This window comes from Pseudopodoces humilis, chromosome 2 (assembly GCF_049639895.1).
Source record: "Pseudopodoces humilis isolate 2021_Gansu_Grassland_sample_001 chromosome 2, ASM4963989v1, whole genome shotgun sequence".
NCBI lineage: Eukaryota > Metazoa > Chordata > Aves > Passeriformes > Paridae > Pseudopodoces > Pseudopodoces humilis.
The window spans coordinates 86,373,118-86,388,454 of record NC_142201.1 but is presented as its reverse complement, the minus strand read 5'-3'; the positions used below and the strand labels follow the sequence as shown (position 1 = coordinate 86,388,454).

The 15,337-nt window shown below is 41.7% G+C and overlaps 1 protein-coding gene across 2 annotated transcripts in view; it reads right to left on the bottom strand.

Annotated features, from left to right (window-relative positions):
- The window catches only part of TEAD4 (TEA domain transcription factor 4), a 51,108-nt gene that overhangs the window by 18,098 nt on the left and 17,673 nt on the right, over positions 1-15,337 (bottom strand). For both annotated transcript variants that reach the window (XM_014259737.2, XM_014259738.2), the window contains 2 exons: positions 2,176-2,240; positions 1,467-1,529 (listed from right to left, as the gene is read on the bottom strand). In XM_014259737.2, the coding sequence (XP_014115212.1) occupies positions 1,467-1,529; positions 2,176-2,240 (128 nt within the window). The remainder of the gene's footprint in view (positions 1-1,466; positions 1,530-2,175; positions 2,241-15,337) is intronic.

Below are 15,337 nucleotides of genomic sequence, written 5' to 3'. Positions count from 1 at the left end.
ATCATGCCCAAGCCCAGAGCTGTGACACACAAGGAACAGAATCAAGGTTACAGATGTAAGCAGCAGTGAGGCTTTTAACACCCCGGGCAGTTGTTGTTTCCTGCTCGCTCTAACTTGCCTCTCCAGCAGGCCTCCACCTGAACTGACCAGTTAACAGCACCACAGGTTTCAAGCTTAGGCAGCCCTACCTGGGTGCACTGAATTAGATGGTTGTAATTTGTGCCACCTTCTCTTTATCAAAGCAGCTGGAAACACAACAGGCTAATAAAAAGACAGTGCAGCTTTCTAAAATGGGGCTGGGATGTGGGGGGTGCTGTCATGGCTTAGAGGTAATCACTGATTGCAATAGAGCTGCGTGCACGTCAGCACTGGGCAACACCGAGTGCCAACAGCTCACACACAGCACAGTCCATCTGCCCTGGTGCCCAGTGAGGAGCTGCCCAGGCAGCCAAGAGGAAGCACATGCTTGCAGCCATCCCTCAGCAGTCAGGGATGGACTGGGCTGTCATGGTTATTGTCACCTGAAGCATGGAAGATCAGGGAAGCAAAGTCTCTTTTCCTTCCAGATTACTTATGGCCATACCAAACAGAAAGGTCAGCATTCACCTTCCTTCTCTGGCTGTCTCAGCAAAACATAACAAGGCCCAGACCTCAAATCCTGCTCAACAAGCCCTTTCTGGATAGCTCACATTCTAACAGGGGACAGACACCCTCTTCTGATATTGTCACATACAAACTTGACCTTCTCAACATTTCTAGCAATTCAGTCTGAGCACATAAACCATTTCCCTGCATCAAATCTGAGTGGAAATAAATGTCAAGAGGTTCATTAGGGTGATATTGGAGCTTTTCCTATGGAAAGGAAAATATAGCTTTTCTCAAGCAAGTATTCAACCATTTTCCCTTTCGTGTTAGCTCTAGCCTCTTCAAATCAGGTCTGAATTAATCAAGGAGCAAAGTCTATTCAGTTGGCACCACTTTATCTGAGAAGATGCCAGCTGGCTTTATTGCTTCCTCTCAGTGGACAACTCCACATCACCACCTCTGTAGAATTGTGGAGCTTGTGCTCTAATAACTGCAAAGCCACCTTTTCCCAAGGCCACCACAACACCAGCGACTGCTTACTGGTCAGCATTTGTAACCATAAACCCTTCCTCCTCAGGTAAACACTCTCTGCACACTCCTAAGTGTCTTTCAGATTTGAATGACAAGAGCATGAAACCGGAGGTAGAAATAAGACACGTGAAATTAAAAAAGTTATTGTTTCTTTATTCTTTAAATAGAATTGCTCCAGACGTCACAGAGCTTCAACAATAATGAATGTTTGCACAACATTTCCTGGGAAGAACCTTTTCCTCTCCAGCTTACTAGTTTAGTGACTAATCTCAGGCTTTTTTAAGGCTATTCAGAGAGGGAATAGCTGACTTTGGGGGGCTTGTGGATATGCTAAGGGATATCCATCATACCTTGAGCTTGGCTTGGATCTCTCTAGCTTTCCGCCTTGCCAGGACCTGGATGTGACTAGATACCTGCATTGAAAGACAGAATTCCATGTTCATTCCAGAGGAATACTTGGTAGCCTCTTGTAGAAGTAAACATAGTTTAGGCAGTTATTTAGGGTTGGGGGTAGGAGGGATTGGCGGTAACAATGAGCTGCTTTTCTGAACGTAACTCCAGTGCCATGAAATAGGGTGGAGGGACAGCAAAGATGGGCCATCTAAGGCAGGTCTAGGCTGCTCAGTGCTTTGTCCAGCATAGCCTGGATATTCATTCCCAAATTACAAAGATTCCTTTTTCATCTCGTCCACCAGGTATTTTCAAAATCATCACTGCTGTCTTGTCTGCTTGGGCTGAACAAGGAATCTTCATGCAGAGAACCACTGGTGTTCCCTGAAACACTCATTAGTAGGCCAAGCAAATAAAATCATGCTATTTAACAGTAGAAAAACTTGTGGGTCACAATATGATTGGCAGACATGAACATTATAAACCTCCTGTAAAATGCCTGAGCTGGCTCTTCCCGCCATTCTTATTAACCAGCTCAGCACAACAACCTCCTTCCAGCAAAGTCAGAAACTACCAACAAATGAACAGCAAGAAATTTGCTCTTACTAGCCCTCATAATCTCTAGAGGCCCAAAGAAGCTAATCCTTACAGGGAAAACTGTACACTTACCTGTTTCCTTGTGCGTGTTTTCCCTGTTCTCAGCTTAATATAGCGGGCAATCAACTCATTTCGGCCTGGAACAGAGAAATAATCAAATACCAGTTTAGAAAGCAATGACCCCAGCGAAAAAGACAGATCAGCAGCAGGATGATTCTGTCACACTCTCTTCTTTTTTAGAAAGGAACTTAATAGTGCACATGGGAGAAGTCTGAGTTTTAGGAGCAGTCTCCTATAACATCCCTATAGGCAAACTGACAAAGTTTTGGCTAGGAAATTGGACAAGGGGCTTGATGAAAATTGGCTGAACGGATGGATGAACGATGTTGACAATGAACTGACAGTGAGGCACCAATTCACCCTTATGGCAAATCCCAATTGCCAACAGGTCAAGGGAAGTGATTGTTCAGCTCCACTCAGTACAGCTGAGGCAGCATGTGGAGTACTGAGTCCAGTTCTGGCCTCCTCAGCATGAGAAAGGTGTGAACATACAGGAGCAAGTCCAGCAAGAAGTCAGCAAAAATTATTAAGAGACTGGAGCATCTGTCCTATGAAAAGAGGCTTGGAGAACTGGGTCTGTTCAGCTTGGAGAAGATTCAGGGGCAGTTTTAATCAATAATAATAAAATAAATACCTGATGGGAGGCAGCGAAGGGAAAAAGGGAGCCACTCTCCTCTCAATAGCGCCCAGTGGTAGAACAAGAAATAACTGACACAAATTAACACACATGAAATTTGGTCTAAAAACAATTGGGGGGAAAAAAAAAATAAAAAAGGAAAAACCCAACCTTTTTTACTCTAAGGGTGGTTAAACACTGGCACAGGCTGCCCAGCGAGGCTGTAGTCTCCATCTTTGGAGGATAGTCACAACCTACTGGACACTGCTTGAGCAGCAGGGCCAGACTAGGCAATCTGAAGAGATCCCTTCCAACCAAAAGCAGCCTGTCATTCTGTGTAACTAAGTCCAAGAAAATAAACAATGGGCAAGTACATGGAAACAGCTACATAGAATTTATCAGTGTGATATGATACAGTGAATTACAAGTGCTTTCAGGCTCCTGCAGGCAGACTATCCAGCTTTATTACACTGGCTCCCATGTATCACATCTAAGCAGTCACAGATCTTACTGTCTTTTTGGAGGTGGAGGAATTAAGAGCAGAAACAGAAAGGCAGCAGTTACACATCTGAACTCTAAGCTGGTTCAAAGCAGAAAACATGATAGGAAAAGAGCAGGATCTGCAAAATAATACATTTGTGGTGACCAGAGTAGTGTCAAGATAGTACTGCAATAAAAAGTTGGGAGTAGGAACTGCAAGGCTGTGAGACATCTTGATAAGGCTGCAAGTGTTTGCAGAACGAAGCAGGAATGAAATGGGAAACAAAGCCACAGCTCTTGTGAAGTTTATTTATAACAGAATTTTAAAATCCCAGTATTGTCTGTGGAAAATTTGTGGGCAAAGAACTTGCATATTAGGGTATCACAGACATCAAAAGGCAAGCAGTGAAATCAGTATTAAACCATAAGTATTAACTATTTCAGCAGTTAAATATTCCGTGAAAAAACTGTACCTTGTTTTTATTTTAAACTCTTCTTTCACTCAACCCTGAAATAAAGTGTATGCAAGGAAAGACTCTGCTGAAACTGACCACTCAATCCTTTAGGGAAGGACTGGCAAAGCCCTTAATTCCATCTGTTTCTGAAACAGAACAATGCAAATGTCCATGAGTGCAGTTAGGCCGTGTTCATGAAACACAACCAATGCACACACAGGGATGGGAAAGCGTTTTACATGTACAGATCTTAATCCTTCCCTAATGGTGTCATGGTAGCAGCTCCCCTTATTCCCCTGGGAGAAGAAATAGGTCTGTAGCTGAGAAATCAGCTCCAGCTCCTGTAAACACAAATTAGGAGCTGTGTCTGTGCCAGAAACACAATGCCCTGCCATGTAAGCACTGACCTCTCCAGTTCCCACAGTTTCTGCTTTAGCACAGTGAAGTGCCCAGGAGAGTTTGGTGGGAGCAGATGCTGTTCTGCCACCTTCCACCTGGCTGCTCTTCCAACACATGTAAACCATTTTCACAAAGCCGAGACCAATTACTAAAGACACATATCCACACCACCTTCCTCTAGTGCCAACAATAACATTTACGGCTTCTCAGAGCTTCCATCTGTTTAGACATGGATCCAAGCTGAAAAGTAAGAAACAACTGAAGTGATTCTTCTCAGACAGATGCCAACATGTAAGAAATTTCAGAAGGACTGTTTGACACACATCTGAAATGGGAAATGTGCTGAAGAAAACAAAGCACTCAAACCCTATTATCTATAAAGAAAGAAGAAAGAAAATTTTTGTTTCAACAAGAGGACCCTTTGAGAGGCAAGGGGAATGAGTTAATGGAAAAGAGAGGAAAAACTAGCCTTGAGAAGAAATGGATGTGGAGAATTTCAGGCTAACTTTTAAAGGGCTCATATCGGTCTATACTGAAAATTTGAACACATGGGAAGTCTCCATACACTGGCTCAATTATGGGTCATCCTTGCAAAACTAATTTAAATGGATTCTCAACCAGATACAATAAATTTTATGGAGCAAATTCATATGTATAGAGTGTCAAATTAAGTAAAGAAGTTACAGAGGCTGAACAGTCTGACAGAACACTATTCTGTTTTAGCAGTAAGGGGCTGCAGGGGTAATTGGTATGAGAGGATGCCATGAACAGCTCTGTGCTAGGCACAGCCAATTCCAGCCACCACCAAACTGGATGAAAATAACAATCAACCCATCAAATTTTCAACCAGCCAGAGGAGCACAAGCTACCTTTGCTCAAACATATTTTGGAAAGGGCAAGAGCCAGTAGGGACAGGAGACACATGAGGAGACACAAAAGGAACTACAAAAGGAGACATGAGAATGCACAGGAGAAATACAAGATATGTAAAAGGATGAGTATTGAGAAAAAGAGACGTGGTAGGGGACATTCCTGGGGATGTGGCTGGAAAAGTAATCTTGGAAAAAGTTGCTCCATGACAGAAGAACACTTGGAGGCAACTGCAGCACCCACACCAGAGCAGAGACAACCCTGAAAGGACTGCAAGCCCATTGAAAACCCATGCAGAGATGAGAAACAGCTAGGAACAAGGAGCAGCAGAGGGGAAACAGAACAAAACAAAAAAACAAAGCAGGAACTGGCAGAAAGAGACCTTTACACAATGATGCCAATCTCCTGCGTCACCCAGCACCTCATCAAAGGAATTAAGAGGGATTGAGTGTTAGAGAGAACAAAAGAAGGGAAACAGAGTAGGAAGCAGGGAGGAGAGACAATAAACTGTAGTCATGCCTGGGAAACTGGGAGGTATTTCCATAAGTGTGCATTTAACTGTTCGTCTTTGACAACAGCAGCAGCAAAAATTTGCAAAGTTCTCTCAGGCCATGTACTTCTCCGGAAAAGACTAGTGGGAGGGGAAATTGTTCTACAAATTTCAGCTATTAGATGCCAGTATAGAAATTCTCTAGAAAGAAACTCTACACAGAGAGCATTTAATTGTGGCATGGATAATCAAAATTTCCGGTTTTAGAATTCACTTCCCACTTGCTAATATCTCTCATACAGTCTTCCTGTTCCATAACTGTGTCCTCACAGTCAGGTTAAAACAGAAAAGTGGCAGGTTATATTAAAGTAATAAAGATACTGGTAGCAAAAAAAGAAAACAAAAAGGTAAGCCCAAACAAACAAACAAAACAACACACACACAAAAAAAATACCAACAAAACAAACAGATCACTCTACAAAGACATTCATCACAGGGATTACTAAATATAGAACTATGTAAATTGCCAAGCCCAGTAAACTGCAGCAAGGCAGTATTAAATTACCATTAATCAAAACTGCAAGAGAATCAAGTCCTAAACGTCTTTTGTGTTTCTTATCAGTAGTTAGATGTAAGCAGGTATTATGTGGCTGGAAGTCTGTAGGCTCACAGGCTTTGGAAACTTTCTTTGTTTCACAACTCTTGGCTGCAGGGTCAGCAAAGACCAGTACTCCTCACTTGGCTGGAACAGGCAGAGCTGTCATAAACCATCAGATGGTTCATTTTTTAGAGCCATGTAAAGTGTCCCTCAGTAATCTGATCATATGTTGTGTTCTTAGAATAACTCCCGCTGAGGTCTGCCTCGGTCATCAGAACCTGCCAACAGTTGTGACTCCTCTGTTGAAACCACGCATTGGGTTTCACGAAGCTCCAGCCAACATTCCAACTGTGGCACAGCACCTTTCTCCTCCCCCGAGCCTTCCCCTTGCAAGCATGGCACGAAAGAAAAGTAGTCAAGAAATACTCTCTCATGTTCTTTACCTCTCATTCTTAACAGATCAATTTCCAAGGGCAGCAACTTGGCTCCCATTCCATCTTACAGTAAATTGTAAAAGTTTGCATTCAATTGTTATGCAGGAAGGAATTGCTAAGAGAAATTAATGAGGAGGTTTTTGGATTCTCCATTCTACACCTTTGAATGTAACTGCAGAGAAGTGTCTTCCTGTAAGGAAGAGGGATAATCGAAGGGAATGCCCATCACCACAGAAAGAATTTTCCAGTCTTACCTCAAAGCTCCATGCTGACTTCCTGTTAGTAAAGGTATATTAATTTTTCTGCCTTTTGTAAGTAGTATCTCTTTAAGACTTATACTTTCTCACAAACCTGTTGCCAAAGAAAGTGAGATCAAAGAATTCAGTGATTTCTGTAAAATCCTTACAGTGAGAAATGGCATGGAAGTGTTTGTTTCTTGGCAGATTCTCTATCTTTCTGTACCCACAGCAAACATTTACAACTACCTATAAGTAGTTCTGTAAGAGAAACAACTATCCAGCAGTATCCAGTGAAAGGTTTATCAAAGTGAGGTCAAGAAAGCCATCTCAACTCTCATTCCAATCTCTTTGTGTCACTCAATGATATCTCCTGGGACATGACTATCTCCTTAAACTTATTTAATTAACTGTTGGTTACAATCAGCATTAACATAATGAACTGTGTGCATCAGACAAATAAATCTAGACAAAAGAGAGAAGAGGTAAGGACACCTCATCTGTCCACCAAATGTCAGTATTTCTCTCTGCATACAAAGCAAAACTAACTGCCAACCAAGTCTTACCAGAAAGACACTTTTTAGACCAAAGCAGTGTGTGGTGGCATGTCCATATGGCACTAACTGCCACTGGGGTCTGCCCCATCCATAGCTCCCTGCACAGCCTTATTTCCCATCTCTCATTCCACTGCTTCCTCCTCCCAACTTTGCTAAATGTCTTCCTGGACATCAGCTATTCCAGAAATAGGGCTACATGTGTCAGAAACCACATTTTTGTCTTTTTGATGGTTATCAAGATGCACAGACATGCAACTTTTACAAACATAATCTAGTTTTAATCCTACCTTTATTAAGACTTTCTTTTCATCTTTTCAAACACGTTTTCATGAAAAACAAACCGTGTTTTCTCACCAAAGCCTTCATGAGGAGATTTTATTTGGTTTCTCTGCTCAGGAGGCAATAATGGAACTTAATGCACCACTCTGACCATCATACTGTGATCGTTTCCCATGACCATGGAAAACCATATTGCATTTTATGGCACTGACCCATCCTATGAAGACATCTTTGACCCTACCAGAGCAGAACTTCAGTGCTTCAATAGTCAGGCCTAAGTTTCCATAGCAGAGTTACACATACCAATGAACTTTATATTCAGCTGGGAGAAGAAAATTTCCTCACTCTGATAATTTATTCCCTGCTTGAATTTTCTCAGGATTAACCTTCGACACAAAGATTCCCTGAGCTCATGCAGTCCCTACAGTAAGGGGATTTTAAGATAAAGAATCAAAGAAGGATAAGCCAGTATTTCTGAAAAATATCAGTCAAACAGAAACAGTCGAAGCCTGAAAACACAACATTGAAGGGATTAACACCATCACAGTCAACTCTTCCCCAGAATACCTGTTTTCATCATTTGACTGTGCAAATTCTGAGCTACTCCCTCTTCTGAAATGACAAATTCAAAGCTTTATTTGCTGGGCAGAATGCACCTGTCAAGCCCCTCACATGGCAGTAAGGTAATTAATCTGTCTGAGGTCATAAAACTCAGTTGTCTCATTTACTAATTGGTCTAAACACTGAAACCCTCTCTTGTGTTTACTCCTCTCCCTTTGCCACTGCACATCCTAAATTCACAGCCAGATACACAGACAGTGCTACCACCACTTAGAAACTGCTGTTTCTTGATGGTCAGTTTAAGATGCTTCACACAAAGTATATGGCTGGGGGTAATAATTACAGACCCTGCAGTTTTGGGGATGCCTCATATTGGTTCCGAACAAGTACTGGAGATAAGTTAAAAGGCAGTCACCATGGGTGTAGTTAGAACAATCTGAAGAGGTTTCCCTCTCCTTAGCTGATTATTTCTCCTTCTGCAACATTCCAGCAACTCCTCTGTGCAGCTGTGCCAACTAAACCAATGGGAAAATGGGAGGGGGGACAGGGGAGGAAAGACCGACATGCACCACTCTAATTACCAATAATTAAAAAATAAAACTCTCCATCCCCATTTGGATTTTGCATTCCCCATTTGTTTTTACACCCATCAGCCTATTTTTAATTGGATTGGTGAATTAGTACATTTTGTGGTCACATTAACCACGGCAGTGGCACAGCAAAGAGAACAGAGGAAGAATAGGTGCAAAACTTCTTAAACCAGTTTTGCCACCAGAGAAAATGCAGCCTGGAACTGTACTCCACCTAACCCTCACACACAAACAGGCTGGTAAGAAAATGGGCAAGGCACTTCCTGCGCTTGCATCATTTGTCTAAAGGCTAAACAGCGTTAAACTGCCTTCTAATTACTGCCCCATGGGCATGTGGAGTTATTCCTTGTACAGATGAGCATTTTCAATGTATGCAGGCAGAAGTCCCTCCCCATCAGCCTAATGGGAGGCTCCAGGCTATGTAGCTCTTCACCACACCTCAGTCTTGAATAGTGCTTTTCAGTGCATAAATTGAATGTCCTCATCAGCTGTGTTTTCCCACATTATCGCCTCAGGCCACAGAAATGCAACTTAATCCATCCAATAAGTACTCTTCCATATACATGTTAAGGGCTGCAAAAGGAGCAGAGCTGGGACTTGTTCTGGTACTTCCCAGGGTTAAGACTGATAAGAATCCTACAGAAAACGTTTAGATTCAGTTTGGCTGGGAAATCCCACAATCACACCAAAGCAGCTGCACATAGTAAAATGAGTCCTTCATATTGCTAGGGAGTGTATCAGATAACACCTGAAAGAGCCAATAACAATCCTACATGGAAAGGCTTGTCAAACTAACAGCTTTCAGTCTCTTGGGACACCTGAGAATGACACAACTCACCAAGGCCCGGGTTCAGAGAAACTTGGCTATTGAAGGTAGCACTCAGCATTTTCCTGTTACCATCAGTCCAAGTTATACATTTCAGACCTGGACATCTGCTAAATTCTTCTTTAGACTAATAAATGTCTGCTCATTTTGGTATCTTCTAATAACTGTGGGGCATATGAAAGCAATTCTCAGTGATGATGATGTCTTAAGTGACAGCAAAAGCTGCCCAGCTTTTCTACCAATTTTGTGGTCAGCTGCTCCTGCCAGCACCAACAGTACAGAGCTTCTGGCAGATTTCTGCCCCAAGTGCTAATCTTGTACATGTACCTAGATGACAGGCAGACCAAGCACTCAAAGCTTCAGCTACAACAGAAATCAGGGCTAAAAGGGGTCTGTGAGATCTGTGCAGCCACTTTGCTGCATGACCAGCACAGACCATGCAGTTCTCAGGGCAGCTGGTCTGGTCTGGCTCAGTCCTGTGAGGAGTCATGACTGCTTCACTTAGCACCTAAGACTACACCAAGGCCCAGTCCCAGCCAAATGACTGAGAATTACACAGCAGCCTCAAGGAGAGCAAGAGAACCCAGAGAATGTTCTTGAATTATATGAATGAATGAATACTGATTTTTTTAAGTGGAATGGCTGCCACTACTCAGTATCATTCAGTTCATGGCATCATGATTTACAGTGCAGTCATTGCTTGCGATCACTTTAAGAAATTAAGTTATAGATTCAGATTAAACAAATGCCTGGACACTCCTGAAAAATGTGATTGCCTTCCCTCTCTCTCACCACACTATTCCATGGGTCAGTTCAACTCTAATCTAGCAGAAATCTGTCCAGCTCATTTTGCCAACATAGTTTACTATCAGTTTAGCAATCTAACATGTATCCACAAGGAGTCTGCTAGAAACTAAAGTTTGCCTAAAGAACAGGAGCACAAAACTGGAAGCAGAGCAGGGGAGCAAGCAAACTGGAGTGGCAACTCCCTCTTCTGCTGTGAACTGTAAAGTCATCTCACCATTTTTGAAGGAAATATATTCTTGGTCTCCACACAACAGTTCCACACCATCCCAATATTATCAAGAATAGTTGTTAAAGATGTCATACTCTGTAACAGGTGAAAAGAGAATGTGAACAGAAAAACCTAGCAGAAACACAGATTAAATAATTGCATAGCCACCCAGGACTAGTCTGGGTGATAGCTGAATTCTGCCAAGATGATGAAAATTCCTTACAGTAGCTTGTGATATTCCCTGTTCCTTCCCATCCTGCTCTCTTTCTTTTAATACCAGCACAATTCTGTTCCAGATTCTTTAAGTACTTGCTCCCTGACTGAGGTTAGTGTAAGTCTGAAAATCATGAGCAACCATGATTCAGGCAGGAGAACGGGAACATGAGGATGACAAAAGTATTCAAGCTGCAGAGACACATGCATCCAGAAGGAAATTTGCACATATCTAGGTGCTTCAGCTACCTTCTATATGAAAGTTTATATATCTAGACCTGTCAAATCACTTTCCCACAACTTTAGCCATGAAGGATCAGACTAAAAATGAACATCTCAAATACAGCTGGCTTTGCCTCTGGGCCCAGGAGCAGATGAGACAATTTCTGAAGGTCTTTCCCTTCTGCACCAATTTGTGATTCTATCTATCTATCTATTCTATCTATCAAAGACGATGATGCTGTGTTTATATGCAGGAATGCTCATAATCCCCGTTCACGATTGAAAGCAACACTGAACTGAATGCCACACGTGCTCCTGTGTTTCCCTGCAACGCTGCCATGCCTAGAAACAGGCCTGTGTCTGCAGCACTTGCAGTCAACAACTTGGGCATTGTGATTGGGTTACCTCACCAAGCATTGGTTATACTCCTTGCACTCCAGCCCACAGACTCCAAACAAAGCTCCTGGAAAGGTATTTGCAATTATTGTACAAATCAAACCCAAGAGGAAAGAAGAGTGATTCTAAAGGCATTTTAACATGAATAAACCTCATTTAGTGTAGTTTCCTGTTCGAGAAGCCAGAGCAAGACTCTGGCTGTTTATGTGCATGGAGTGAGACTGAGAATGTGAGGAGTACCCAGAAGATGGGTCACAAGTTCAAGGTGACAGCAATGAGCAACAGCTGCTGGCTATGCACCCTTCAGCAGCAGGTGTACCCAGGCCCCAGAGGTTTCAGTCAGCTCTGCCAGTGACCAACAGATTTACAAGACCATCTGTCTGGGCACAAGCTGCACACAGCCTTCCCAGTTTTGCTGCCCAGATCTTCACCACACACAGACAATACAGGGTTTGTTATGGATTAGCTAATGAGCAACTGTTCGAACCAATAGACAGCCCTAGTTCTCCTGTGCTCATTATCTGGATCCTACATGAATGAGAATACTGCTTGTTCTTTTAGCTGTAATACTAACTTTTTCTGAACAAGCAGCTTCCCTTCACTTTGGGCACTAGAAAATGAAAAGGTTATGTTGTCTCATGCTGGTTTTGCTTAAGGAATAAGGAATGCCTTTGAAAGAGACTTTAAAAGAAAGTTTACTCGTGATTGGCGTTTCTTACTTGTACTGAAGAAGTACGGGAGTTCCTTTTTTCCTAGGCCAGGTCTCCACAGCTCCCCGTATTCATATGCAGGTCCTTTCTTGAGAAATGCTGTCACCCTTCTATACTCAATGTTTGGCTAATTGACAGAAGACAAACTCTGAGAAAGCACTCCTGGAATTTACCTAGAAGTCTGCTCTTTTTGTTTCAGACCTTAGGAAGGGCTACTTGTCAATCAGTTAAATAAACATGCTCAAGTCACAAAACCACAGGTAGTATGAATCACAATACCTACAATTTGCAAAAAAATGCAGACATTTACAGTGTAAAGCTATCTAATGCCCACTGTTCTCTTGTTTCCTGTGTAAAACCATAGCACTTCCCATGTGGAATCGTCCTCCCACTCATGCAAAATACAGACACACATGCGCACATGCACACACACCATTCTTTGAGACTAGTTTTACAAATACAATCCTTATAGTTTTGTCTGATACAATTATAAAAGTCCCCAACAACAGCAATTCCATTATAGCTCTTCAGAGGAGAGAGATTCCTCAGCACTGAGCACCATGCTGTCCTGAAGACTTTGCTGATATCCATCCTATATTCTCTCATTCTCCCCCATTAATCCTAGTCATGCTCACATGTTCCATATAAAATCCCTCTCCCTCCTAAATGTTAACACCCTTCAAATATTTTTAGACTGTTATTATGTGTCCCCCCCACCCTCCACCTTTCAGTCATCACTTAGCCAAGCTATGTATATTTAGCTACTTTAATCTTTCCTCCTAAATCAGTCCCTTCAACTCCCAGAGCTCAATGTTAAGTCTGGTATGCTTGCTCTTCTCAGAACTCACTCCATGTTTTTGAGATCTTTCTGGTAATGTGCTTGCAGAAACCTGTCCAGAAGATAGCTTTACATGCACTTGTTTAAAAGAGAGGAGAAACCCAAGTCACTTGGCACTATTAATTTTTATTTTCCATATCTGGTTCTTGTTCCCAGATTTTGAATTCAATCTGAATTTTTAAGTATTAATGAACATTTGGTATTTGTAAAAAGAAATTAGCAACTGATAGCATTGAACCCAACTGTGAAAGAAGGAAGTGGTTTTTAAAATGTAAAAGAGCTCTAAAGCTTTTTAAAATTAAACTTTTCAGAAAACCACTGGAAATGTATAAAGTTATCCAGAAGAAGAGCAGAAGCAAAACAATAACACACAACAAGGGAGAAAGCTCTAAAAGGAAATATAATATAAACAGTCTCTCATATAAAAGGCAGGTGAGTGGATACACCTGCAAAACATAAAGCTGGCCTACTAAATTACAAATCAATTAAACTGGGTGTGTTACCTACAATGCAAAAAAACCCAAACAACTCCCCCCCCCCAAAAAACCAAAAAACAAACAAACAAAAAACCCCACTTAAACCAAGTGCCTTGATGACAGTACACCACTACAAATCAACTCTATCTTGGAGAATTACTAAAAATTTGAAATTGAAAAATAAAAATTCAGAGGAAGAGACATAAGGGTAATGCAAGATTGCCGATGAAGGAAGTCACTTAAACATGATGAAAACTGTGGCTGCAGACATATACAATGGCAAAAACGTAGTGCTACACAGCTTGCTTGGTTTTAAGTCTGACAGATAAATATGGAACTACAAAACTGCTAAAAATCAAAAGGGAGAGGAAAAATATTCATTGAACCAATAGAATGAAGCCACCACAAAAGGAGTCACAATCATTTCGATTTCATGTAGTACACAATAAGATTGCTACTATATTTCTGTTCAGTACTAAGCATGTTAAGTAAGGAAAGACGCCACAACCAGTACTGTTAACTGCAAGAAGATTCCTGGTGGGTTGGTATTTCAAAAGTGGCAAATTTCTCAATATGCATGAAATGCTTGGAATTCATGCAAAAATATTTATTTTAATGCTTGCATAGAGAAAACACCACTTAAATTGACATACAGCTTAACACAAAGAAACATAAACTTGTCTTAGAAAGGAGATGGAAGGAAAAACATGACAAACTCCAGCAGAAGTTTAACCCACTGCTAATGTCTCCAGAAGTCTGGCTTTGTCTAGTCACAACAAAGAACCACACAAAAACAAAGTTGAAAGATGACTGAGTGAAACAAAACCTCGTTATTAAGCAACTCCAGAACCATTACACCTACCACCAGAGGGGAGGGCAAAGTCTGCATCCTGACCTATTGTCCACAAATCCAAGTTTTGTCTGTCTTCTACCGTTTAAAATACAAGATTCCTTTTTTTTTCCCAAAATCACAGGGTAAAGGGCTGTTCTAGAGTTCACCAGGTCATAATAATGGAAGGGACAGGAACTTCAGAAGTATCTCTAGGAGGGATATCACAGCTGAAATACAAATTTTGCAATTACCTGGAACATTCACTTCAGTGTCAACTGAGCACATTCTCAGCATGTTTCAATAGCTTTGGTTGAAACATCATCAGGTAAGATGCTAAATTACAATACAGAGGAAAGCATTTGAAGACTGTCACCTTGAAGGTTTCCATATTTAAAATAACAACCATGCTCCTCGCTCCCCTCAAGAAGAAGTGTTTATGAACTGGGACAGGCAGTATATGTTTTTTGCTCCTTTGGATTTATGTGTTTGCTTTTTTATTTGCTATTTTTAGTAACTCTCTGAGGCTGGAGAAAACATGAAATGATAACTTATCCCTTTGAGATAAAGGCATTATCCTGCAAATTTACCTAGTCATTTTGGAATAGGGGTGAGAGTGACCACCTGCGACCTGGTAGCTTTTTGTATCAGACTGACCTTTCATCCCATTTTAAGTCATGTTGTAAAAGCAAGACTTTGTGGTCCACTGCCTGCTCCAAGTTTTAACTAGTAACATGGTTGACTGTCCTTCTTCTATCATTCAGCCTCTAAGCTTTGGACATCTTTAAGTATTTCCTATCAGCAATTCACAAACAGATGGCACCAGCCTGTGAGATGGATGACTGCCCCCAGCTGTCCGCCCCTCCCTGCTCAGCGCAGAAATGGCTGAGCTGTTTGAAAAGCAGCTGCTGAACTACTGACTCCCTCAGAACAGCCATCTACCAGACTGCCACCAATTGTAGCAAAAAGGTGCTCCAAGACAGGTGTTCCTGCAGCGGAAGGGAACACTCGACAGCGAAGATAATAATCTGTTTCTTCCAAGAGCTTATTGTCCTCTTGTAACGTCAAAGAAAAGTATAATTTT